This window comes from Bos javanicus, chromosome 1, assembly GCF_032452875.1.
Source record: "Bos javanicus breed banteng chromosome 1, ARS-OSU_banteng_1.0, whole genome shotgun sequence".
Taxonomy (NCBI): domain Eukaryota; kingdom Metazoa; phylum Chordata; class Mammalia; order Artiodactyla; family Bovidae; genus Bos; species Bos javanicus.
Window position 1 is genome coordinate 99,329,978 of NC_083868.1, and position 25,738 is coordinate 99,355,715.

Here is a 25,738-nt window from a genome sequence, read left to right on the forward strand (position 1 = left end):
TTTTAATATCAGAGCCCACCTAAAAAAATTTCTGCACAGGGGCTGTCCTTAAGCAGTAGTTGTGGCTAAACAGATCTACTCTGTTTGAGCACTCACTGGCTATTATTGACAGTGGTGACTAAAATCTGGTTAAAATATCTCAAAAATTATGCAGTATGTCATAAATTACATTACTAAGGCTTCTGAGAAATAATTTACTTTTTTAGAATTTAGGTCAAGAGCAAAAGCAAAATTATCAGTTATGCATAAACTCAATTTTCTTTCCCTTCAAGAACTTAGAATAAATGTGCTATGGATTTTCTCTGAAGAGGTTTGTAGTTATTATGTTTGTTTTACTTGTTTTTTTACATAGGGAATCTTATTGGCCTTTAAAATGCAACTTAGCAATGTAACTGATGTATTTTTTGCCACCAATAAAACCAATACATATGACAAAATGAATGCATACTCATTTCAGCCTCTAAGATTTGTTTTTAAATTATTCTGTTTGCAGCCAGGAGAAAAACATGAGATCATTTCTTTCCCTCTGCCAAAGACAAGATGACTTCCCCAACCCACGTGGGCAGTTGAGCTATCACCGTAGCATGCTCGAGTCTCCGGACTAGTGCCCTGCCACCTGTGGGGATGCGCTAGGACACAAGATGGGGCAAGACTCAGTAGGCAAGGCATCTCTGGTTTACAAGAAAACTGTGGTCATTTAGCTACGTGTGCCTGCCGCATCTGCCCACCGGACAGGGAAAGAAGGAAAGGTGCTCTGTGGAGAGTACACGGTTGTTCCCATCCACTCTCTCCCACTTCATACACTGTATTCCTCTCCCCACGTGCTTTCCAGTGCAGGATCACAGATACCCTTCCACGCGCGCGCACACACACACACCGTCTCTCTCCCAGACGCCAGCCGGGACTCGCCTCTCGCGCACCCCAACCTCCCTGCGGCTGGCTCCACGGCCTCTCCCCATCACCCGCACTCCACGTGGGCGTAACCCGGCGCCAGGCGGCCAGGCTGCCCAAGGAGCCCTTCGCCCGACCAGGAGCTCGAGGGAGGGCGCGGCCCAGGGGTCGGACGGACAAAGCGGGCGTCCAATCGAGCCCGGTACTGCCTCCCCGAAGGGAGGGAACGGCGGCTCTGACCGGCCCAATGAGCGGGGAGCCCGAGTGGGACTTCCTCCCGGAATCCCGTTGGCCAAAATAGCGGGGCCGTGGGTGACACGTAAGTTGGGTGGGAGGCGGCGGCCGCCGAGGTTCGGCAGTCCCGTCAGTGACACCGGCCCGCGGTACCCCCCCAAACTCGGCCGGGATAGCCGGTCGCCCACCCAGCTACTCACCCCCGCGAGCCGCACGCCGAGAGGCTGCCTGGAGTCCTGCTCCCTTTGTTGGGGCCGCACCCCCTCCTTTTGGTGGCCACAGTCGCGCAGTGGGAGCCACCGCGAGGGGGCGGGGAGCGGCCGGGGCGGGACTCCGAGCGCCGCCCGGGGCAGCCGGGCCAAAAAGTGGGCAGGAGGGAGAGAGGCAGGCGGCGTCTGGGGACCGGCGCGAGGACAGACCGCCGGAAAGTATGCGGAGGGCCCCCTCCCGGGCCCGGGCACTCGCGGAGACTCAGCCTCGCAAAAGTTTGGCGGCGGCGGCGGCCGCCTCGGCGGCGTCGATGGCTGCGCGCCCCGCGGCGCGCGGGGGCTGAGCGGGCGCCACTTCCCCTCGGGCCCGGCTTTTGTGTCTCGCGTCTCCTCCTCATGCTGCGTTCGGCCACCTCCTTCGGCGGCTGCTGTTGAGGCGCTTGCTTGGGCCGAGGGGAGGAAGGCACGGCGGCGGCGCGGACGGCCGCGGCGCGGGGCCCAGGCGGGACTATGGGAAACGGGATGTGCTCCCGAAAGCAGAAGCGGATCTTCCAGACGCTGCTGCTGCTAACCGTGGTGTTCGGCTTTCTCTATGGCGCGATGCTCTACTACGAGCTGCAGACGCAGCTGCGGAAAGCCGAGGCGGTGGCGCTCAAGTACCAGCAGCACCAGGAGTCCCTTTCCGCCCAGTTACAAGGTACGGTTAACGGGATGCGCGCGGCCAGTGGCCAAGTTTGCCCCGCGCCTCCCGCCCTGGCTGGAAAAGTGGCTTTGGCGAGCCGTTGGCCCTGCGGGCGCTGCCACCTCTGACCTTCAGGGACAGCAGAGGCAGCCCCTCCGGGCCTCCGGATCCCGGAGTGTCGGAGGAGATGACACCTCTTCACCGTCCGGCTTCCTCCGGCGCTTACATTTGAAATTGGCAGCACAACCCATGTCCCACTGGGCGATGAGATGGGCGGGTGCACGCTGAGTCTCTTACCCCAGCACTTGTCATTTGTCAAAAGTCCCAGCAGCCATCTAGGCAGACAGACCAGGATCCCTGCCTCCGCTCTGCAGCGCATCCGGAGGAGCTTGGTTTTCTGGTTTCTAGGTATTTGCTTTTCAGCTGACTTTGTCAGTAGCCTAAGAAGTGGGCAGTTTGGCCGAGACTTCTCAAACTCTGCTCTTTTTCCCCCAAGGAAATTAAGCCTGACCCAGTGGTCCGAACTAATGCCCTAGTTGAATGTAGCCTACACTTGCTAGTATCTTATTTCTGCTAACTCGGTAGTGTGACTTTAGAGATGTTCAATGTGTTGGGGAAAGTCCACACTACTGTTCAACATCCTGCAGGTATGTTTTTGGAAAAAATTTTTTAAAAAGGTTGAATTGTTTTCCTAATTAACTTTTAGTTTATCCCAGAAGGGGGGTGGTTGGGTGTAGGTGTGTGTGTGTGTCTGTGTGTGTGTGTTACAGTTAGCCTTGAGAAGCTCAAGAGGAGAAGCCTGGTTTTTCACTTCGCCAAATACACAGCAAGCACAATGTGAGCAAGACCTGCAGAATGACTTAAGCTCCTATACTTCTATTTTAGAATCCTATTTAATGTAAATTTCAGGCACATAAAAGATGCGCGACTGCAAATTCAGAACCAGGTGGCCTTGTTAAGAGCAGCGTCATCCTGTACATATTTTTTGAAAGCTTTTTCTTGTACTCTTGGTTGGTTTTCAACACTCATGCAGCCCTCTCCCTAACCAGAACAAGTAATAATAGTAAAGGGCTGTGAGTAGTGAAATGTTGACAGTCTTTGCTGATAATGCAAATAGAGCTTATTTCACATCACTAGGAAGATACAAGCTGCATGGCTGGTTTCTGTCACTGTGTATTTATACAAATATAAAACAGATGTCTTTTCAGGACTTAGCTATTTTGAATGTTCTCTCTAGTTAAAAAAAAAAAAAAAAAAATAAGAAAATGATCCACAGCTGATTCTTGGTCTTATTTGTTTTTCCCAGTTTAGAAGTAAAGGAAGTATTTTTAGCTTACTGAAGCTGTGTCACCACAGGCAATGAAAATATGTGAGTTGAGTTTGTTTCAAAAGGAAAATCTGTTTTGATTCAGCCTTAGGTTAAAAAGTTTTTTTCTGTAAAATGTGTTGAAATTTACCCATGAATTACTGTTGGTTTGCACAGTAAGGATATTTATTTATTTACTTAGAAGACACTAGTGCTTTCCTGGTGAAGTTCAGTGCAGTTAGACCTAGGGAAGTGTTTGCCGTTTAGGAGTACACTGGCAGGACTGCGTTCTCACACTTGTGATAGGAAGGGTGGATGGTGGATGGTAGAAGGTTGGTGCCTTGTTCTTTTAGTTCAGGAGACTCGAGAGCAGGTGCTGTCAATAGTTCACCAAAACACCCTCAGCACTGCACAGTGTCTGACCCTGAGGGAGGGTCAATGTATTTATTTATTCACTCAACAAACAAAAATTAACTGTGGTAAGAAAACTAGTTCCAAGCACTTCTGTTTGCTTTCTTAGATTTCATTTCCCTGTCTGCTTTTTTGAAAAAGCCCAAGTAACACCAGTGAAATATTTAACCCAAGCACCACATTTGCCTTAATTCCCAGCAGTGGAACTCATTGACTGAGGAGGTCCCAATATCTGAGTCGTAGCCTTTATTTGCAGTATTCTATTTAGAAGATCAGGCTCAGTGTCTTTTCTCCTTTTATTTGTGGGGAAGAGGGGTAGTACTTGGTATCCAAGACCATTATAGTGCATAGCAGTTGCTTTGCTGCAGGAGATGAAAAAAAAAATGTTGTAGCCAGTTTGAATGAGTGACCTTACAGTCCATTTCTTAATTTACCCTTTTGCTATTTCCTTTTGAATTGTGGTGCTGCAGCAATTCAATATGATTGTGTGTGAAGAATTATTTCCTACTCAGATTACAGTTTCTTCTTCTGTAGTTTTTCTTTTTTCACACTTCTATTCTGTGGCATTTTATTTTTAATTTCACATCTGCAGGCCATTTAATGAAGATTCTTTGATGGCAGGCAGCTTTTCTTCCCTTTTCCAATGACAGATGACATTTTACTTGGCAGTGCTATGTATGACCAGCATAGATTTGTTTTTAGGACATTAGACTTGTTTAGCTATGTGAGATCTCTTGACCTGGTTTGGATTAAAATCAGTTAATTATGAGTGGCAAAAAAAAAAAAAAAATGCTGGTTGAAAAACTTTTAGTTTGGCCATGTAATCTGAAGGTGTCATTTGTTAAATGAACATATTTGGGTCATCTTCAGTTTAATAATGGGTTGTACACTAGACATTATTCTAAAAGCAGGTTAAGTCTAACTCCCAGTGCATTTTGGAGTCAAACAGTCTCATAAGTAGGAAATGGTGGGGGTGATGTGGTGAAAGTTCAAGACTTAGCAATGCCCCCTCCACTAAAAACAAACGTCTGTGTCTGCCAGCCTAGCCTCTCTGTCTTCCACCCATAATATTCCTTAATTATATTGAGGAGAAGAGCAGAGGTTACCTCTGGTGGCAGAGGCAGTAGTAACAACCTTTGATTAGCTCAGTGTTTAGGTAACTTAAAAATTAAGAAAAAAAAACTTTTCGGGCCACCCACCATTTTCTGTCTATAAGGCGTATCTGAGCTTTGACTGCCCATTAGAATCACCTGGGCAGCTCCCAGGCCTATTAAGTCACAATCTGTGGGGGTGGAAGCCTACTGGCAATCTCCCCAGGTGATTGCAGTGCGCAGCCAAGGTTGAGAACCACAGCTCTGTAGTCTTGAGACTGAGCTGATTCACACATTGACTTCACTGGCTTGGCTGAAAAGACATTTGACTTTTTTTTTTCTTTTAACCCAAGCATGTGATTCAAATTCTAGCCCTGCAACTTTTTGTGTGATCTTGGGCCTCATTTTTCTTATTTATATAATGGAGATTAGAATGGCCTATTTCATAAAATACTATAAGGATAAAATAATTAATACCTATGAAGCTTCTGGGCTTCCCTGGTGGCTCAGTGGTAAAGAATCCATCTGCCAACACAGATCCCTGGGTCACAAAGATCCCTCAGAGGCAGAAAAGGCAACCCACTCCAGTATCCTTGCCTGGGAAATCCCATGGACCAAGGAGCCTGGGGGGCTACAGTCCATAGAGTTACAAAAGAGTCAGACACGACTTAGCAACTAAACAACAGCAAATGAAGCTTCTAGCACATACCTAGCACATAGTAGGTACTGTTCATTCACGATTAGTTTTTGTTATCATTATGGTTTCTGTTCAAGAGATTTGACCTCTTTTTCTTCCCACGGTTGCCATGGGTAAAATGTTGAAATTCACAGAATTTGTTTTTATAATTAGCTCCTTTTTTGTACCTAAATGCACATCAAAGAAAATAGGTAGACTGGTGTAAATCCAAGTACTTTACTCTGGAGAAGGGACCCTCCCTGATAATTTAAAGTTAGAATTCAAGTCTGGTTACTAATTAACTGTATATTATGTCAGATTAGGAGAGGGAGTGATAGCCAGAGATAGGAGTAACCTTGTGCAATAAGATCTGGGAGAGGGATGTGTTGCTGCTAAGTCGCTTCAGTCATGTCCGACTCTGTGCGACCCCAGAGACGGCAGTCCACCAGGCTGCCCCGTCCCTGGGATTCTCCAGGCAAGAACACTGGAGTGGGTTGCCATTTCCTTCTCCAATGCAGGAAAGTGAAAAGTGAAAGGGAAGTCGCTCAGTCGTGTCCGACTCTTAGCGACCCCATGGACTGCAGCCCACCAGGCTCCTCCATCCATGGGATTTTCCAGGCAAGAGTACCGGAGTGGGATGCCATTGCCTTCTCCGGGGAGAGGGATGAACTATGTAAAAAAAAAATTTTTTTAAGTAGGGTCAAACAGTCGCTAGTTCTTAAAACACTGTATTACATTATTGCAGTGCTCTTGGTCTTCCCAGTGATGACCAGAAACCATCAAGAAAAGGTTCATATGTTGTCTTCTATTCAGATCAGTGTGTGACAGTTATTTAAAATAAACAGGTTTGGTGCTTAAGGCTGACATGGTTATTTAAGTTAGTTGCCCTTTGCATGGTGTTCCCCTGAGACACGGGATGACCCATTTACCTGAGCATGAAAGCATACTGTTTCTGGCTACTTTTTTTCGACCTCCCCTGAATCTGCTTTAAAGAATAAAAAAGTGTCCTTCAGCTAAGGGCCAGATTTTTTGTGTGTGTTGGTTCTTCTTTCTGTTGTTCTTTCATCTCCAGTGCCAGGTGCTTGGCATGATAGGTGCTCAATAAATAGTAGGTCTATACCTATGTGGTATTGGCTCTCTGCTGATGAATATGCTTATATAAGGTGGGCAGTGAAATGTAGTGGATGTGGGCTGAGGAGTCAGAGTGCTTGGATTTGATGTCTTGCTATATTTTTCTTTTTTTAATCAGCTGGTGATCTTGGATTCACCTTCCCAGGTGGCAGCACACTGTTAAAGAATCTGCCTGCCAGTGCAGGAGATGCAGGAGATGTGGGTTCCATCCCTCAGTCAGGAAGATCCCCTGGAGTAGGAAATGGCAACCCACTCCAGTATTCTTGCCTGGGAAATCCCATGGACAGAGCAGTCTTGTGGGCTATAGTCTATGGGGTCGCAAAAGAGACACAACTTGACGACTAAACAGCAAACATATATTGTCTATTAAATGGACATTTTCACTGAAGTACATACATCTTGCAGTTAAAAGGTGAAATTTATCAGGCTGTTTTTGTTTAATTCTGTTCTATTTAAAAAATGGAATAGAAATGACAACTTTTTAAGTTCAGTCAGTTTTATTTGTATATAAAATCCTGCCTTAAAATTCATTCCCTGAATAAAAGATAAAACTTTGGAAAATATGACTCAATTAAGACTTCTGTTGAATATATGTGACATGTACGGATATGTTTGGTTCTGCACATTATACCTGCCTTGGTCATCCCTGTAATGGAACTCGCCAATATTGGTTGACTAGGGAAGAGAATCGCCCATTATCTGTGAGCCTTTGTTTTGCTGTAACTTTTTATTTTGTATTGGGGTAAAGCTAATGCCTAGTGTGCTGCAGTCCGTGGGGTGGCAAAGTCAGACATGACTGAGTGAACAACAACAGCGAAGCATCTGATTAACAATGTTTTGACAGCTTCAGGTGAACAGCAAAGGGCCTCAGCCACACATACGCATGTATCACTCTCCCTTAAATTCCCCTCCTGTCCAGGCTTCCAGGTAACATCGAGCAGAGTTCCATGTGCTATACCGTAGGTCCTTGTTGATTATCCATTTTAAATACAGCACTGTGTACACGACCTTTGGAAACTCCCTAACTATCTCTTCCCCACCATTCCTTCCCCCCACAACCCCATGCACCACCGGCAGCAGTAAGTTTGTTCTCTGTCTGTGAGTCTCTTTGTATTTTATAAGTAAGTTCATTTGTATCGTTTCTTTTTAGATTCCATGTATAAGGGGTGAGTGAGCCTTTTAAGTCTCAAGTATGTTGTACAGTTGACTACATCCACATAGATTGGAAACCTTACCTTGAGCTTTTAAAATTCCTTTTGCCTCACCAAGAGTGTGGACATAAGACTAGGTTTTAGAGACTTAAGGAATGGGTGAATTGGGAGTTTGAGAATGAAGACTGAAGCTGAGAGTACCAAAGTGCAGAGAGGATTTGAGAGGAACCAGAAGATGGAAGAGAGAAAGAGAGGGAAGGGGACTAACATCAGTTGATGACATTTCAGAACATTGGAGAAGATTCCTGCCCACACCTCCATGTCCTAAAAAGAAAAGAATAGGGAATAGTGAAGGGGGTGTGGGTTTGGCATCAGATATTGTTTGAATACAACTCCGGTGTTTACCAATGGAGTGATCTTGAGCACACAGGTAACCTCTGTTCACACAGGTGAACTTTGGTTTCTTCATAGTGCCCTGAGGTTAGCAATGTCTATTTTGCACACTTGCATGGACTAGAAATAATACATTGAATGTGACTGGCATGAATCCCAGCGTGTGTTACTATGACATTTACTAGGAAACCAGGACTTGCTGTTATAGTATTAGCATTGGCTGCTTTTCATTTCATTTGCCCACCGTATTACATCTGGAAGGTAACAGTTATTAGCTGTGGTCTAATGGCTCTTTTTGGAGCCATATGCTCAACTTGGCTGAAACTTTTATTTGATTTAAGACGCTCTCACTCTGTCTTTTGTACCGTTTTGACCCTTTTTTGGTAAGAAAGGACCTGAGAATGCTGTACATGGTAGCAACTAAGTGTTGCTGTTTTTCATTTTGACAACTCAGTGTTCTTATTTTATCACTGAGGACAAAATGTTTTTGCTACTCTTGCCAGTCAGTGGTTTGTGGGTTTTGTAGCTTTGTTTGGAAGTGAAAGTTATGCATAATATAACTGTACTTTAAAATAAAAATGGCCAACTGTATTTTGTCTTTCAAGCCATTAAAGCGAATTTATTTTGACAGAAATTTGGAAATTTCCCCGAAAAAATTAAATTATGTGAAGTACGTACCATTTCTTTCTCCCACATTCAGGGGCTGTGCTAAACATGATACTTGCATTTTCTCACTAGCACTGAACCAAGCACTGTGGTGTGAAGGAGCAATCTGAGGCTCAGAGGGTTAATTAACTTTCCAGCATCAAGGTCGAATCTAATGAATCTGAATTTGGAACCCTAATGTGACTTTGTAGCCTGGGTTCTTTCCACAGTACTACATTGCCCTCAAAATTACTTTAGTGTCTCATGGTGATATTAATGGTTTGGAGAAAGTGGGTTAGGTGGGTCATGTGAGGATTTAAGATAAAATTTAGAATCAGAAGTAACAAGTCTGATTATTTGATACAGCATCTCCAGAGTATAGGGCATTTGGTGCAGTTACAGAGCGTGATTTTAGTTGATTCTTGAGTTGATTTTAGGTGGTCTGCACATGCTGCTTGAAATAACATAGAATCACATGAGAAATGGCTGTTTTTTTGAATTCCCTTTCAGTGTTTTCTTGACAAATCAAGGAGCAACTCTCAGTTTGATTCTAGAAGCTCTTGTTGATATAGCTGCTCATTTGTTTTTCTTAAAGAGAGCAGACTTCAGGCAACCAAAAAGCCTAATAGCTAGACTTTAATAATTGTTTTCTTGTTTTATTGCATTTAAATTTTACAATTACTGCCCATTGATGCCATGTAAGTCAGATTTTTCATTTACAAGGTAGTAATGTAAAGTTTCCCTTATAGAAGTTTATTATAGGGGAAAAAGTGAACATTTGGCATCTCATAGTACCTGTACAGGTTTTGCATGCATGAAATAATGATAATTATTTCCTAAATAATAATTATTCCTAAATAATATTTAGGAATAGATCAAATCACTTTGTGATACCGACACTGAATTTTACAGTTAAGAAAACAGTTTGGAAGAGGAAGAGTCACTAAGTATGTGTCTCAGGCTGAGCCCAGAGTCCACATACACTGACTTCCAGAGCCACATAGCATTCCTCCAGGGCTGCACCCTGCAGCCCCTGGAGACCAGCAGCACCCTCATTGCAGTTTGAGCTGAAATGGGTGTTGCTATTTTTAAACAATGCTCTGTAGTTCTGAATGGCACACTTGTGTTCTTTGTTTTTATTGGCTTATGGGTGCTTTTCCAGAGGACATGCCAGCCATTGCCCTACGCTAATAAGCCTCACTAAATAGACTCATAGCCTGGAGGGATGCAGGCATGAAATAAATTGCTTGTTATAATAGTGTGACATTTTAAAAAATATTGGTTTAGCTATTTTTCATATATAAAATGTCATAATATGATAGGTAATGAATAGAAAGATGTGCTGTCACTCTGAAGGATGAGGCATTTAGAACATTTGAATGACACCATTTCCTTTCCTTTGAGAATAAGTGAATTTAAGAAAAATATATTATCATTTTAGGAGAGTCAAACATTTCATTTCCTATTTCACATCTCATTTAAAGCCTCTTTTTTAAGTGGAATGTTTAAAAAAACAAAAAATCTACAACTCAAGCTATGTAAGAGAACTTTGACATTGCTTATATGCTCTAGACAATAGTTGCTGCTGCTGCTGCTACTAATTCACTTCAGTCGTGTCCAACTCTGTGCGAGCCCATAGACAGCAGCCCACCAGGCTCCCGTGTCCCTGGGATTCTCCAGGCAAGAACACTGGAGCGGGTTGCCATTTCCTTCTCCAATGCAGGAAAGTGAAAAGTGAAAGTGAAGTTGCTCAGTCGTGTCTGACTCCTAGCGACCCCATGGACTGCAGCCCACCAGGCTCCTCTGTCCATGGGATTTTCCGGGCAAGAGTACTGGAGTGGGTTGCCATTGCCTTCTCTGAGACAATAGCTATGATACTATAAAATATTCCAAATATAGATTAAAAATGGGAAGTTGATAAATTGGTTATTTAGTTTGATTAGTGTAGAACAGTTTATTAAGCTTTACGTTAGTGAGATTTAGTATTATAAATCTATACTTCCTATGTCATTGACCTCTCAACCTCATAACAAATATTTAGAGGAAATTTTAAAAAGGATTTTATATCCTTTATAGAGATTTTTTTTTCTGAAAAACATGTTAAATGGTACTGATGTCAAACATCACTTTTATTAGAAAATGAAAAAAAAAATCCTCCTTATAGGTAAGTGTCAGCTCAAAATCCAGAAGTCATCTTATCTGGGTGTGGGTACGACTCCTTGGAAATAGTTCCTCAAATATAACTTCTCAAGTTTAGTTCCTCTTCATTGATGGATCTGTGAAACTAAACCTCAACTCAAGCAACATACAACAGTGGAGCAGGCATAAGATACCTACATCTTCTTATTCAAAAAAAGCACAAAGTACAAGGTATGTAGGAGTTGCTGGTCCATGTAAATTCTGAAATCCAGTTAGGCAGATGTTCTTCAACTAGGTTCAGGCCTGGGAATAATCCTTCATGGTTCTTGATTCTACCCTGTGGAGTATTGAGTTATCCTTCCTATTCATGAAGGGGTGGTATGTGTTTACAGCTGAGTTTTCTCGGCCTGTTTCTTGCCTGTACAAAGTTGGGGATTGATGGTGTTTTTTCATTTAGGACCCTCTCCATTCCTTCCAGTCAAAACTGGCAGTGTTTCTTCTGATAAAATCCTCTCAAACTTTTGTGGGTCTCCCATGAAGCTTATTGAGGTTTACTCTTGTTAGTCAAAAAGCACACCCATCTTAGAGATGATTCCTTCTCTACCTTGGGTTCCTGCAAAAACAAGGGAGAGACAGTGCCCTTTAACTTAGCAAAACCCTGTTGAGAGAACGTGTGTTAGGTGAGCTTGATTAAGGAAACTCGCACCTAAGAGGACCTGTGAGTCACACCCTTAAAAGTTGTAGGAGGTCTTATAGCCTGATTGAATAATATTCTGACATGCCACATTTCCCAGGGCTTACCAAAAGGATTTCAGAAGCTACAACCTTGACCTCACTTCACACTTTTTTTCAGACAGTTCCCTAGAAATGATCTTTGGTTGGAAACGATTTCTTGATTTTAGCATTACTAAGAAGGCAATGGCACCCCACTCCAGTACTCTTGCCTGGAAAATTCCATGGATGGAGGAGCCTGGTGGGCTGCAGTCCATGGGGTCGCTAAGAGTCAGACATGACTGAGCGACTTCACTTTCACTTTTCACTTTCCTGCATTGGAGAAGGAAATGGCAACCCACTCCACTATTCTTGCCTGGAGAATCCCAGGGACAGCGGAGTCTGGTGGGCTGCCGTCTATGGGGTCGCACAGAATCGGACACAACTGAAGTGACTTAGCAGTAGAGAATCTTCAAAACCTTCAAGTCTTGTCTTTTTTTCGTTTAGTGATCCCTCCCCCAATTTATCTTCTCACAGGTTTCCCTAAACAGCAAGAAGAAACCAGGTAGCCTCTTCAGTACTTTGCTGGGAAATCTCCTCAGCTAAATCACACAGTTCATTTGGTGCTTTTAAAACATCTCATCTAACTGCACAAATCTGCAGGTCACGTAACTACATGTTCAGTGTCAGTATTGTTAAACCTTCTGCCACTACGTAATTTCTAGTTTCCAATAAGATTTTCTTCACTTTCATTCATGCCCTTATTAGAAATCTCTTCAAAGTCCGAAGTTCTGTTAACAGTGTGTTCGAGAGTTTACACTTTGACTCATGGTCTTCTTAGGCCCACTACACAGTTCCATAGCCACTACCACCATTTAGATTTCTGTCATGGCAGCACTCTGCTTCCAAAATCTGGATTAGTTATCCTGCTGAATAGCAAATTACCCCCAGACTGAGTTGATTTTGAACAACAAATACTATCACAGCTTTTGCTGGAAAGGAATTGACTTAGCTGAGTGATTCAAGATCTCTCAGGATGTTGGAGTCAAACTTCTGATCAGGGTTGTGTGTACTGTGCTGTGCTTAGTCACTCAGTCCTGTCTGCCTCTTTATGATCCCTTGGACTGTAGCTCACCAATCTTCTCTGTCCATGGAATTCTCCAGACAAGAATACTGCAGTGGTTTGCCATGCCTCATTCAGGGTATCTTCCCAACCCAGGGATCAAACCCACGTCTTCTGCATTGTAGGCGGATTCTTTACCATCTGAGCCACCAGAGAATCAGGGTTGTAGTTATCCCAAAATTTGACCAGGACTGGAGAATCTGCCTCAGAATTCACTAATGTGGTTGCTGGCAGGCCTCAGAAGATCCAATTCTAGTCTTACTCTTCCAGGGCTTTCCATAGGAATTTCCATAGTTCCAACCTGGAGCTTTCAACAGAGTAGCTGGCTTCCCTCAGGGCAAGAGATCGAAGGGCAACAGCCAGGGAGAGAGTGTGTATGAACCCAAGGTGAATATGAAAGTATTTTAATAACCTAATCTTGAAGGTATAACTCACGACTTCCTGCCCTATTCTGTTCATTACTGTTGAGTCACCAAATTTAGCCTGTGCTCAAGGGTAAGAATAACAGAATGCAAGGATCATCTGGGGCCATCTTAGTAGCTGCCTCCCACAATGTAAGAATGTCATTGTCATTGTTGGAAATATCCTTACCAAAGTCATCTTTGAGTACTTGCTGTGTACCAGGTACTGTACTAAATTATATTCTTGGATTACCCAGTGTAATTGTAATTTTGTAAAAAATGCTTTACTGTATATTAAAATGTGATTTACCATTTAATTTGACATAGTAAAAAATGACATTTGAAATCATGGCACCTCAGAGGGAAATTATCTGGTCTTTAAACTATCTGACCAGGAAGAATTCAAATTAAGAGAGATTTCCAGGTAACTCTCTGAAGTATAAACCTAACTAGGAGCTGTTAGGGGAAATCTCAAAGTTGAAGCCATCCTGTCCTTAGGGAGTTTCAAAATCCATTGACAATTTGTGAAAATTTCACATTTCTGCAAAAGACTGTATTTCATTGGTTAGTAGATAGGAATGCAGTAGAATGTGTTTGTCCATATGGTATTTTCACTTGCTTCTGAATGTGTTCCTTTTGACTTTATATAGCCTGCAGCCCTTGTGAAGACCTTATTATTTGATAGTCAGAAGATACATATTTTTAATGGAGTTCAACTGGTTTTATAAAGAGAGGTATCTTTGATTTAAAAAAAGAGCATTAGTTGCATGAATAGTAATTTCAACTTGTTCATTCATTCCTATTTTGAAAGTCAAGTTTTATATATTATAATACATGAGATATTCTTTTGTGCTATTGATAAAATTAAAAAACAGAGCATATAGGCATATTATGAAAACATCATTAAATGTTATGAACAATTGAAATTTCAAATTCATACTGTGGCCTCACTCTTCCAAACATACTTTAGTAATTAAAGATACTTGAGTTGAATATTTCTATTTTCCATTTTACTTCCATTGTACTTTCCTAAACACATTTCTATAAGAGGTGGGATCATCAGGAAGTGGATAGAGAATACTTTGTCCAAATGTTTGAAGTCATGCTTCACTTAAAAATCAAGGGGAGCTTCCATTCTTGTAAGTGAGAAGTTGCCGTTCAATATCTAGCAATCAGTGATGATCTTCCTGCCTCTACTGCTATCTATGTGGGTACCAGTTTGCTGCCATGATCCTCACTGTTAGGCTAGGTTGCTGTGGGCCTCATGTCTTAGTGATACCCTCATAGATTGAAGTCCCTTGAGACATATGGTCTTCGTTCTGTGTCCGAACACATAGAAAATTCCCTATGTGTTCTATAGAGTACAGTGTAGTTCTTAGGGAGACTTAATGGTCTGCATGTTGTGTTTTTCTTATTTACCTTTTGCTACTCAGGTTGGTTAGGGTCCATATGGATTAAGCCAGAGGATGCTCTTTTCTGTTGATACCACCCAAGGAAACAGTAGCTACTAACCCAGTTAGCTAGAATGATGGTATTTATGAGTACATGTGAGGCCCTGTTTTTAGCCTCCAAGAAGTCTTCATCTGAGGGTCCAACAGTAGCAATACTTTGAGCAGAGGCTGAGCTTTTAAAGAAAGACTGCTTAGTTTTTAGGGTAGGCCTCCAGCTGGTCTCAAAACTGCTTCCTACCAGGCGACAACTCAGTCCTGAGACTATGTTGTGTGTCTTGTCTGTGACCCCCTCTTCCTCAAGGGTGGCGTTTTCAATTTAGGATCAGTGAGAGGTCCATGAACTTTCTGAAAATTTATGTCAATTTTGTATATGTGCCTTTTTCCAAGACAGAAGTCATAGCTTTTATCAGATCCTCAAAGCATCAGTGACCTGAAAAAGGTTAAGAACTACTGCTTTAGGGCAAATTCCTCCTTCTGAGGTTTTTTTAAGTCCATCTTGGAATTTTACCTCCTCTGGCTCTGCCTCATGAATCCTCTGGAAAGTGGCCCTGTTTGTAATGGGGTTGTCAATGCTCAATGCTGTTCCTCTAAAGCCCAAATCCCTACCACGCCCCTTAAGTGTAAGAATCCTGATTAGAGATTTAAATGACATTTCATAAATTGCATTCCTACAATCTACTAGTAATTGCTTGTTGCTGTTTAGTCTTTACGTTGTGTCCAACTCTTTTTGTGACCCCAGAAACTGTACCCCATTAGGCTCCTCTGTCCATGGGATTTCCCAAGCAAGAATATTGGAGTAGGTTGCCATTTCCTTCTCCAGAGGATCTTCCCAACCCAGGGATCGAACCTGTGTCTTCTGCATTGGCAGGAAGATTCTTTACCACTGAGTCACCTGCAAAACCCATTAGTAATTGCTTAGTAAATAATAAAAGAATGTCTTGTTATCACGTGAGAAATTTAGGCTTTTCAGATTGCTTTGTATTCATGATATTTAAAGCAATATGCAACAATTATTTTCATTTTAAATTTGGGGAAACAGAAATCACACAGCAAGACAGTGACACACTTGGGATTAATGCTCAAATTACTTGAATCCTAATTCAAGGCTTTTACTAATCCTCAGTTTCCAAAGCTACATCACCCTGGAACTCTTAATAAAAGGAGGTTTTGACAGTATCTATTCACAAAATAGAGTTTCTGACTTTGGCTCCTCAGAATTAAGAATAGCCCCAGATGGTGACTCAGCTTGACTTGAGAACTTGTCTCTTTGGGGCCCACCTGCCATCCCCCATCACTTCCCATCTCTGGGTCCACGGAAGGTACTGCTGGCTGCTCATGCTCCCACTTCCTGCTCCACTCTGCAGCTTTCCACTTACTCAGTGGCATGTTTCCCTTGCTCCTTTCTGCATCACAAGTGCCCGGAGGATGGAGGCAGGCTCCATAGGATTGGATCCCAGGGTAATAAGAGTGATAGTCACCGTGGTGAACTTGGCTCCCCCACACTTCTCATCTCTCTCTGGCACATTGTCCTTGGTCCAAAATTAGGGGCTTAAACAGTCCCTTACCTTTGGATGGTTCTTTCTTAGACTCCTCTGCAACTTGGGGTATAGACGGGGGTAAACTAAAGGAGATCAGTCCTGGGTGTTCTTTGGAAGGACTGATGCTAAAGCTGAAACTCCAATACTTTGGCCACCTCATGCGAAGAGTTGACTCATTGGAAAAGACCCTGATGCTGGGAGGGATTGGGGGCAGGAGGAGAAGGGGACGACAGAGGATGAGATGGCTGGATGGCATCACCAACTCGATGTACATGAGTTTGGGTGAACTCCGGGAGTTGGTGATGGACAGGGAGGCCTGGCGTGCTGCAGTTCATGGGGTTTTAAAGAGTCAGACACGACTGAGTGAGTGAACTGAACTGAAGCCCACACCCAGATCCTGCTATGGAACTTTCACCACAGGCTCTGTACAGGGGGGCTTTGAAGTTCTCCGGTCAACTGGTTCTCCAGCTGTGTTTTTTAGCTTCCAGATGTAGAAGCCAAATCACTCCTAAATAAGTCACAGATTGGAAAAGCAGGAAAGAATGCTTGTAGAAACCAGGTTGCAAAGAGAAACATATGGATATGTTTTGGTTTGGCCCACACAGTGCCCAGAAAAATTTCAAGGTAGTTGCCTACATGGAAAAAAGAAAGATATTTTATGTAAACATCTAGATTTCAGACTGTTTGAGAAGTCATAGGATCTCTTGACCCTGGTCTGTATTCTTGTGTGGCTTGCACTTTGAGTGGGGCATGCGGGCTTCAGTTGGCAAAATTTCCACTGGAATTCTTCCTCTCGAATAACTTATTTCGTTTATCAATGAAAAAGGCAAGCCTCAGAGAGATCAAATGACCTGACAACTGTGCCATCCTGTGTGGTAGCCACTGGTGCTGTGTGGAAAAAGCACTGAAAGTGTGTGACTGAGTGGAATTTCATATTTTAATTTATTTAAACTTAAAATTTAAAGCTGAAGCACTGTGAAATATTTTTCAGTTAAGCACAGCTTTATCGTTTTGGTGGTACTATATTTCGATTAACTCTTGGGTCATGTTAGATATTATTGAATTATTAGATATTAATAATTATTAATTATTAGATATTATTGCAATGCATGTATACTTTGTACTTTTTAAAATGTGGCTGCAGAACTCTAAAGATTGAAAATGTGGTTCATATGTATTTCTGTTGGATGGTGTTGACCTGACAGAGGTCACACAGCTTGTTGGTGGAAAATCTGGAATGTGTCAGCTAATACCCATGGTTCTAACCATATTTTTTCTTTATTATCAATACTTTATAAAGTGTTGCCCAAATTTTCTTCTAATTCTCAAAACCTTTTCATTGTACCAGACAATCTCACAAACTCCTCTAGGAGTTTATTTTTCCTCCTTCTTGCATGGCATATGTACAGAGGTGACTTTATGCAAGTAAAAATTTAGCTTTGTGTGTTATAGTGGTCATATAATAAAGGTAATTTTAAAGATAATACAGTTAATGTTCATGATATATAAAGGCTAAAATTATTTTCTCATTTTAAGTGATACTGACCATTAGTTGTCTCTGAATTATTTAAGAAAATAATTTTTAACATATTCAAAATAACATTGTGTTTTATTTTGTCACAAATGTATATTAGTCTAAAATTAGTTGCATATTGTATCTCATTGTATAACCAGCAACCTGATCAAAATGCAACACCACCAGCATCCCAGAAGTTTCCTTGAGCCCCTTGCAGTCATGAACTGTTCCTCACTCCCTAAGGATAATTGCTATGAATTGATTTTGCCTGTTTTTATATTTTACATCAATGAAATCAAACAAATGAATCAAACAGTTCTTTTTCTTAACATTGTGAGATTCATCCAAGCTATTACATGTAGTTATAGATTGCGCACTTCTTTTAGTATGCCATCTTATAAGTCTATCACAATTTATCCATTCTGTGATTGATAAGCATTTGAGTAATAGGTCTGCTGCTATGAATGCTCTAGTTCCTTTTGACTTTTTTTTTTTAAGAGTTAGTAACTACTTAATGTCCTCAATGACTATAGCTTAAAGTCTATTTTGAGTGCATTTGCCAAGTTGTTATTTTATTATTTCTCCTCTATTCAGATCAGATCAGTCACTCAGTCGTGTCCAACTCTTTGCGACCCCATGAATCTCAGCACGCCAGGCCTCCCTGTCCATCACCCAACTCCCGGAGTTCACCCAGACTCATGTCCGTCGAGTCAGTGATGCCATCCAGCCATCTCATCCTCTGTTGTCCCCTTCTCCTCCTGCCCCCAATCCCTCCCAGCATCAGTCTTTTCCAGTGAGTCAACTCTTTGCATGAGTTGGCCAAAGTACTGGAGTTTCAGCTTTAGCATCATTCCTTCCAAAGAAATCCCAGGGCTGATCTCCTTCAGAATGGACTGGTTGGATCTCCTTGCAGTCCAAGGGACTCTCAAGAGTCTTTTCCAACACCACAGTTCAAAAGCATCAATTCTTCGGTGCTCAGCCTTCTTCACAGTCCAACTCTCACATCCATACATGACCACAGGAAAAACCATAGCCTTGACTGTGTTAGTGCTAATTTAATATCCTTATGCATCCTATCTGTATGCACTGGACTATTACCACTACAAATTAAAAAATATGACCAAAAATAAAAGCAACTAAAACTTAACATTCAAAATGCAAGCATTGGTGTCATTGTTCAGCCAAGGATAAGGATAAGCTGCCTAGGGATCTGTCCAGATGTGAGCTGGCTTATCTTTTCTCTGTTCACCATCATTTCTGCTCTTCTGATACATTCTTTTTCCATTTGTACTGTGTAAAAGGGTCATTTTAAAGTAATTTATTTAAAAACATAAAATTACATCAGGCCCGATTCTTCCTTTTTGCTAATTTCCTGAAACATGTTCACAATCCCTTGATTTGGGAACATTGCCTCTCACTAGAAGTGTCCAGAGGATAGCTAAGCATTTGCGAGGAGTGTTATAGAGTTAACTCAGATATCTGGTGTGTGGTTGAACTAGCGTTAAGAATATTTCTAAACTAGAATAATGTCATTTTAAAATTCTGAGATGCTAGCTTAAGTGAACAATAATGAAAATAAGAATTATTTGTAGTGACATGCTCAGCAATTTATTACTACACAGTTTTCACACTAGAGTTTGCTTTATTACATATAAATGGCTAAAAAGGCAATGATGTTCTTGGAATTGATTCATGAACATTCATGAATGTTACTTTTATAACTTGTCATAATAGAACTTGTGTTGTGCTATGCTACAGTTTGTCTTTGTACAAATTATGATAGAAAAAAATTAATAAGATATTTATGTTAACCAAAATCCAACCTAGTTTTTTAAAAGAATAGATTTCTAAATCACTGAGGAGTATATCCTCCTAGCCACAGAAGTAACAGATATTTCCTATCTTGTGATTCAGGCAGGCCCTAGAAGTATTAGTATTCAAAAGTAATAAGCTTGTGTGTACTAAACTCTTCTGTAATTTCAGATTTTTAGTGATTTATACTGGCTCCCGTCCCCAACACTACTTAGTTTACACCTGTGAAGTTTCAAAGGGAAGCTATTCAGAAACTGCTCAAAAAACCATATGGGTGGTTCTGGAATCTTATCAGGTATTTAGGGAAATACCTTCAGTTCACTTAGAGAATTGCTTAGTAGAGACATCTGAGATTAAAAAATTGTAACTTGGGTTTCTTAAAATATAGCCCATTCAATATATTATAGTTTATCTCTGAAAATTAGACTACATAGAACAAATGTCTTTCCATGACATTTTCTTTAATTTTTTTTAGTTGAAAAGATTTATGATTCTGTTTTCTGAAACAGAAGATAGTCAAGGAAAATTACTGTTATGAATTTAGGATAGGTAATCCAAACAGGTGTGATTTGATGCAACTAATGTTACATGAGTAGCCATATAAAGATACTGAACATCAGTATTTTTTTATTTTCTAACAGTTTAAAAGACTGTTACTTAAAAGAGCAGACATATTCATGCTTACTGCTTGTCTGTGATTTGAACATTGTGGCCTGGACTTGACCTGGCCTGATTTATCTGAACGTAAGGGGTAGACAAACTTGGAACTGGCTCACTCCTTTTGTCACCTCATTGGCCAAGCAAGATGCATGGTCTGTCCCAACACTGATGGACTGGGGGGCGGAAGAGTTCTCTGCCCACAACAGTAAGCACTACTCTGTGGTTGGCAGGGTGTGGGTATATAATTACAGTATAGAAGGTTAAAGAATTCGGAGTGATGACCCCATCTACCAGAGTCAATTTCAAAATTGGTACAGTGTGAGATAAAAGAAGAAAGCTTCTTTGATTTGAAGAAACATTTTATGGTGATTTGACATAGACTTTTTCAAAAATTAACATTGATTAACATAAAGAATCAGACATAACTTAGCAACTAAACAACAACAAAAAACATGGTTTTAATCATTTGGTTTTCTAGGCAAAAGGTATGAGTTCATAATGAAAAGACATGTAGCAGAAATTATAAACAAAAGGCATTAGGTAAATATGTTCCTTTTTTCTTCAGTCAACAAACTTTTCTGAAGCACCTGCTGTCCACAGACTTTCTCAGAGGATTTAATTTTATAGGTGCTGTCATTACGAGATAGAACGTAAATGAAGTATCCTTTAAAGCTGAAGGCTTATCTGTTAGGTTTTTATGACTGCTCTTTCAGTGACATAGAATTAGTAGACCTTCTCTGCTGAAGTATTTCAGTGTTTAATATGGTGATTTTAGCAGCAAAAGCAGATGTGATAAAATACAGGATTCAGTCTTACATACTAGTTTATAAGCGGTTTTTTAAAAAGCTAGAACAATTTAGAACATGGACCCATGGATAAGTTTGGGCATTTAAAATTCTTTGTAGACTTCTTGTAGATATTCAAATAATGCTTGGCTTTTAAAAAAATATTCATTATATATCCACGGGGATTCTTTTCTTTAAAAATATTAAATGAAAAATTATGTCACTAGTATTTATTTGAAGGTTCTAGCACCTACTGTGGCAACTATATCTTTTTATACCCAAGGCTTTATATTTTTATACCCAAGGCTTTGGGGGAAAACTACGGAAAATTGAGAGAAATAGATAGCCTTTTCGCCAGTCTTGCTGTTTTTCTTTCTATATTTTTAATAGATATATCTAATTTTAAGCATTTTTCAAGTTGCATATTTTCTTAATTGTTAAATAATTTTTATTTAGTTAGTTGTCTCTGTCTGTGCTGGGTCTTCCTTGCTGTGCAGGCTGTCCTCCAGTGAGTTGGGGCTGCTCTAGTCACAGCATGTGGACCTCTCGTTGCGGTGACTCCTCTTGCAGTGGTTGCAGCACATGGGCGCAATAGCTGTGGCTTTGGGGCCCTGGAGCACACGCTCTGCAGTTGCAGCACGTGGGCTTAGTTGCTCCACAGTGTGTGGGATCTTCAGACCAGGGATTGAACTAGTGTCCCCTGCTTTGCCAGGCAGACTCTTAACCAGTGAACCACCAGGGAAGCCCTGCGTATTTACTAATTCCTTCCATTTAATGTGAGATTGTGTATGATTGTATGTATGTGTGTGTATATGTCTAATCACTTACGAATGATACTCAGTTCAGTTCAGTCCAGTCGCTCAGTTGTGTCTGACTTGATACTGGTCTTTAGTTATATAATCCTAGTAGCAATTTATTTATATTTTTACTTTTTAAAGCTTGATTTCTCATGTTTCAGCTTGAGAATATTAGAATTGTTTGCTAAAAAAGGGAAGCTGAAGGCTGGTCCCTCGGTACACAAATAATGGCCTTAATTTGGAAATGGTTAATTTCCTGTGAGTCGTCCTGACATGCTTTTTGTGCTTACTCTAGAAAAAGCAGTAAGAAGAGGTAGTTTTGTTTTTTTTTTTTCCGACAAGTTTATTTCTGTACTTTTTATGAACAATGCCTGCTCAGAAAGTTTTCAGAGTAGGAACATGTCGATTCTTGTTAAGCGCCAGTTAGTGAAACTAATACTCTATGAAACCAGTGAATAATTGGCCAGTTACCGTGTATTTATTCTTTAACTTAAAGAAATACTTCTTGTTATTAACTTTGTTCCTTTGGGACTACGTTAATGTGGAAAGAAAATCTGGCTTTAGTTTTCCTTCATCTCTTTTTATTTATTTATTTTTTAACTCTGCTAATTGCTTAAGTACTAAAAAAAAAAAAAGTCTGATTGGCATCAATTGGAACAGACACCAAAAAGAACATTTCTGAGTAATTATTTTGTAAAGAGAAGAGTCTTACCAGGCCCCATAGCATTTTAACTGCAAGAAATTACAGTTTTTTAACTATCATACCCAGAATTATGTCTTGAACTTTGAATTGTGTCTCATTCGATTATATCTAATTTCCCCTCTTTCTAGGTCTGTTCTGGTGTTATCCAGGTCACTCAAAACACCTACTGGCATGGTGTGGACTACATGGATTATTTTTTATAGTTGTGTTGACCCTACTTTCAAAATACATATCCTGCCTCTTACTAATCTGTACTATTTCTAACGTCCTAGTCTGATTCACTGTCCTCTCTTGATTGGGCTGATTGCAGTAGGCTTCTACCTGGTTTTCTTGCTTCCACCCTTACCTCCCACGTGGTAGCTCAGTAGTTTATAAAGATTATTCTTTGTAAAATATAAGTTAGGTAATGTTATTTTCCATTTCTCTGTAGAGGAACTTTTCTATTACCACTTAGTTGTACCAACAAGTTCCGACCACATGGGCCTTTTAGCTGTTGCAGTGACCCTCCAAGCTCACAGCCTTCTCAGAGTCTTTAAACCTGCTATTCTGTCTTATCTGGTTGCTTCTTCCCTGAGAATCTCTTCATCATTGACTGACATTTTTTATTCAGGCCTCAGCTTTGATGCCAGCTCCTACAAAGGCAGCTGTGTTGGCTTTGTTTACTCCATAACAAATTATCCCCAAACTTACTACTTTCATGTAACAAACACATGTAACCATTAACTATTCCACACATTTTCCTGAGGGTCATGAATTGCTGGACCCAGACAGTTGGCTGGGCTGCGGTTGATTCAGGAGGAAGCTGCTGGCAGGCTTCAGCTTCTCACTATTGGTGAGATACCTCCATTTTCGCAAGGGAATGCCCTTCCATAGATTGCCCAAGTGTCCTCCTGATGTGGCATCCCCCACACAGTGAGGGATCTAACAGAGGAAGAGCCCAACACAGAAGCCAGTCTTTTGTAACCTAATCCACTTGTATTGGATGCTATTAGTCACATCCCTGGTACAGTGTTGGAGCAGAGTACACAAGGGTATGATTACCAGGAGGTTGGGGGTGTCATAGGGAGCCATCTGGAAGGCTGGCTACTATAGCAGCCCATGAGAATTGCATTGGTTACTTTTGAGAAGCCTGCGTGTTTCATTTTTTTTAACCTCTGAGCAGTGTTTAAAAGTCATAGCTGGGTCTCTTCCTTGATAAGGGAATAGCTGAACAGTGATGAGAGTTCATCCACCCAAGTACTTTCTCTCTCATTATTTACACTAATGACCTCTGAAATCCCATATTGTGTCTCCTTGTTAATTGTATCTTGTCTGTCTGTCTTACTTTATGAGAGTATGAGACCCTTGAATTCAAAAAACTGACATTTCATGTCCAGTGTTTTATAATCCTTGGGCTTAGAACAATGCCTGAAATATAGTAGATCATTATTTGATAAATGATAAATTTTATTTGATAAATATAGTAGATCATTATTTGAAAAAAAAAAAAGTTTCCCTTTTTGAGCCCTGAAAGTTTTATTTTAACCATTTCATATGGGAAGTTGTTTTTACATGTATCACTGTTTCTAAAATTTGGTGTACTGAACATAAATTTCATCAGTTTATTATTTTCTCAGTTACCTTATGTAGAAGGCACTGTGCTAGATGCTCTGAAGTTACAAACCAAATAAGACATGGTCTTTACCCGCCCAGGAGTCCTTTTAGTGATGAAGGGCAGACTCTGGTGTGTGCCATATGAGAACAAGTAAAGTAAAAGAGGAGGAGATGGCAGGGTGGGAGGCAGGGTGAAAATTGGGAGAGGCTTCACAATAGAAGGTCTTCTTTATGTCTTAGGTTCAGCATGTTATTTTGTGCTATATAATATTGTGTTTCTTTTAGCATGCTCAGAATGTAAGAAGGAAAGAAACTGTATTTTCTGAACAACACAAAGTCAGGAAGCTTGTTCTACAGAAGTAGAAATGGTAAATTATTTAGTTACGTATATTTTAAAGTTATATATTGTTAAAGATAACCTTGCTGAATTGACTAAAAATACAGGAAATTTAATTTCATAATATATGGTTGTCATCGCATATAGACAGTTGCCCGTACTTCAGCCTTCAATCAGTGTACCTTTGGGATTAGTTCTCTGAGTAATAATTATGTTTATAGCATTCTTCAGTGTTACCAGTTTGTTAGGGTAGTCCTTCTGTCTCCATCTCCTTAAAGTTGCTTCATCTAATTTTGCTGTGGCTTGAATGCCCAATTACCGCACTAGATAGAATTATGTATGTGAAAGTGAAAGTCACTCAGTCATGTCCGACTCTGAGCCCCATGGACTGTATAGTCCATGGAATTCTCCAGGCCAGAATACTGAAGTGGGTAGCCTTTCCCTTCTCCAGGGGATCTTCCCAACCCAGGAATTGAACCAGGGTCTCCTGCTTTGCAGGTGGAAACTGTACCAGCTGAGCTACCAAGGAAGCCCAAGAGTACTGGAGTTGGTAGCCTGTCTTTTCTCCACTGGATCTTCCCAGTCCAGGAATCAAACTGGGATCTCCTGCATTGCATGTGGATTCTTTACCAACTGAGATACCAGGGAAGTCCCAGAATTATGTATAATAATAAATGAGACTCCAAAAAGAGTTTTTGAGTAATTACGTTTTAAGGGAGGATTTATTTTTAGTTTAGCTCTCTCTGGCTCATGATTTTCATCTTTCTCATACTCACCTGTGTTTTAACAACTTCTCTTATTTACTAGGTGTTGTTTTACTTAGGTTTGCTGTTGAACTTTGTGTTTCTGATCAATGTATCATAGTTGGCTTTGAAGTCAGACTGACTCATGAGTCTGCCAAATTTTAGTTTTATATCCGTAAACAAGTTGTTGAGTCTTTCTGAGCCTTATTTTAAAATATATCTGACAGTATTGATGTAAAGAGTAAATATGTTCAAGGCCTAGAATGTTACCTGGCATGAATTTCCTTCCGCTCTCTCTTCCTTCCCCAGTTATCCCACCAGGTGGACTGGGCTTTACCCTCCACCACCTGGTGCCTGGAGACAAATGCTTCAGTGAGCAGCATCCATATGTGTGACACTTGGACAAGGATGTCCTAGTTTATCCCTGGTGTTGGGCTGGACTCGGAAGACCAATCCTGCAGATACCTTTCCTTCCTGATTGTCAGCACAATTTGGGGAGCAATCCAAGATTGAGTTTCATGGCAGACTGGTACCAGTAACTTGGCCTGATGGAAAATGCACAGTCCAAGATTGACTTTCTAGGTATCCTTTAGAGATTTGATCATCTGA

The 25,738-nt window shown here is 41.0% G+C and overlaps 1 protein-coding gene across 4 annotated transcripts in view; it reads left to right on the forward strand.

Moving 5' to 3' along the window:
- The first annotated feature begins 1,453 nt into the window (after window positions 1-1,453).
- GOLIM4 (golgi integral membrane protein 4) overlaps window positions 1,454-25,738 on the forward strand; it is an 83,827-nt gene continuing 59,542 nt past the window's right edge. For 2 of the 4 annotated variants that reach the window (XM_061416736.1, XM_061416756.1), the window contains exon 1: window positions 1,753-2,031. In XM_061416736.1, the coding sequence (XP_061272720.1) occupies window positions 1,845-2,031 (187 nt within the window). In that variant the 5' untranslated portion in view covers window positions 1,753-1,844. Of the gene's footprint in view, window positions 2,032-25,738 lie in introns of all 4 variants that reach the window. The other 2 variants (XM_061416747.1, XM_061416725.1) reach the window with 2 other exon arrangements.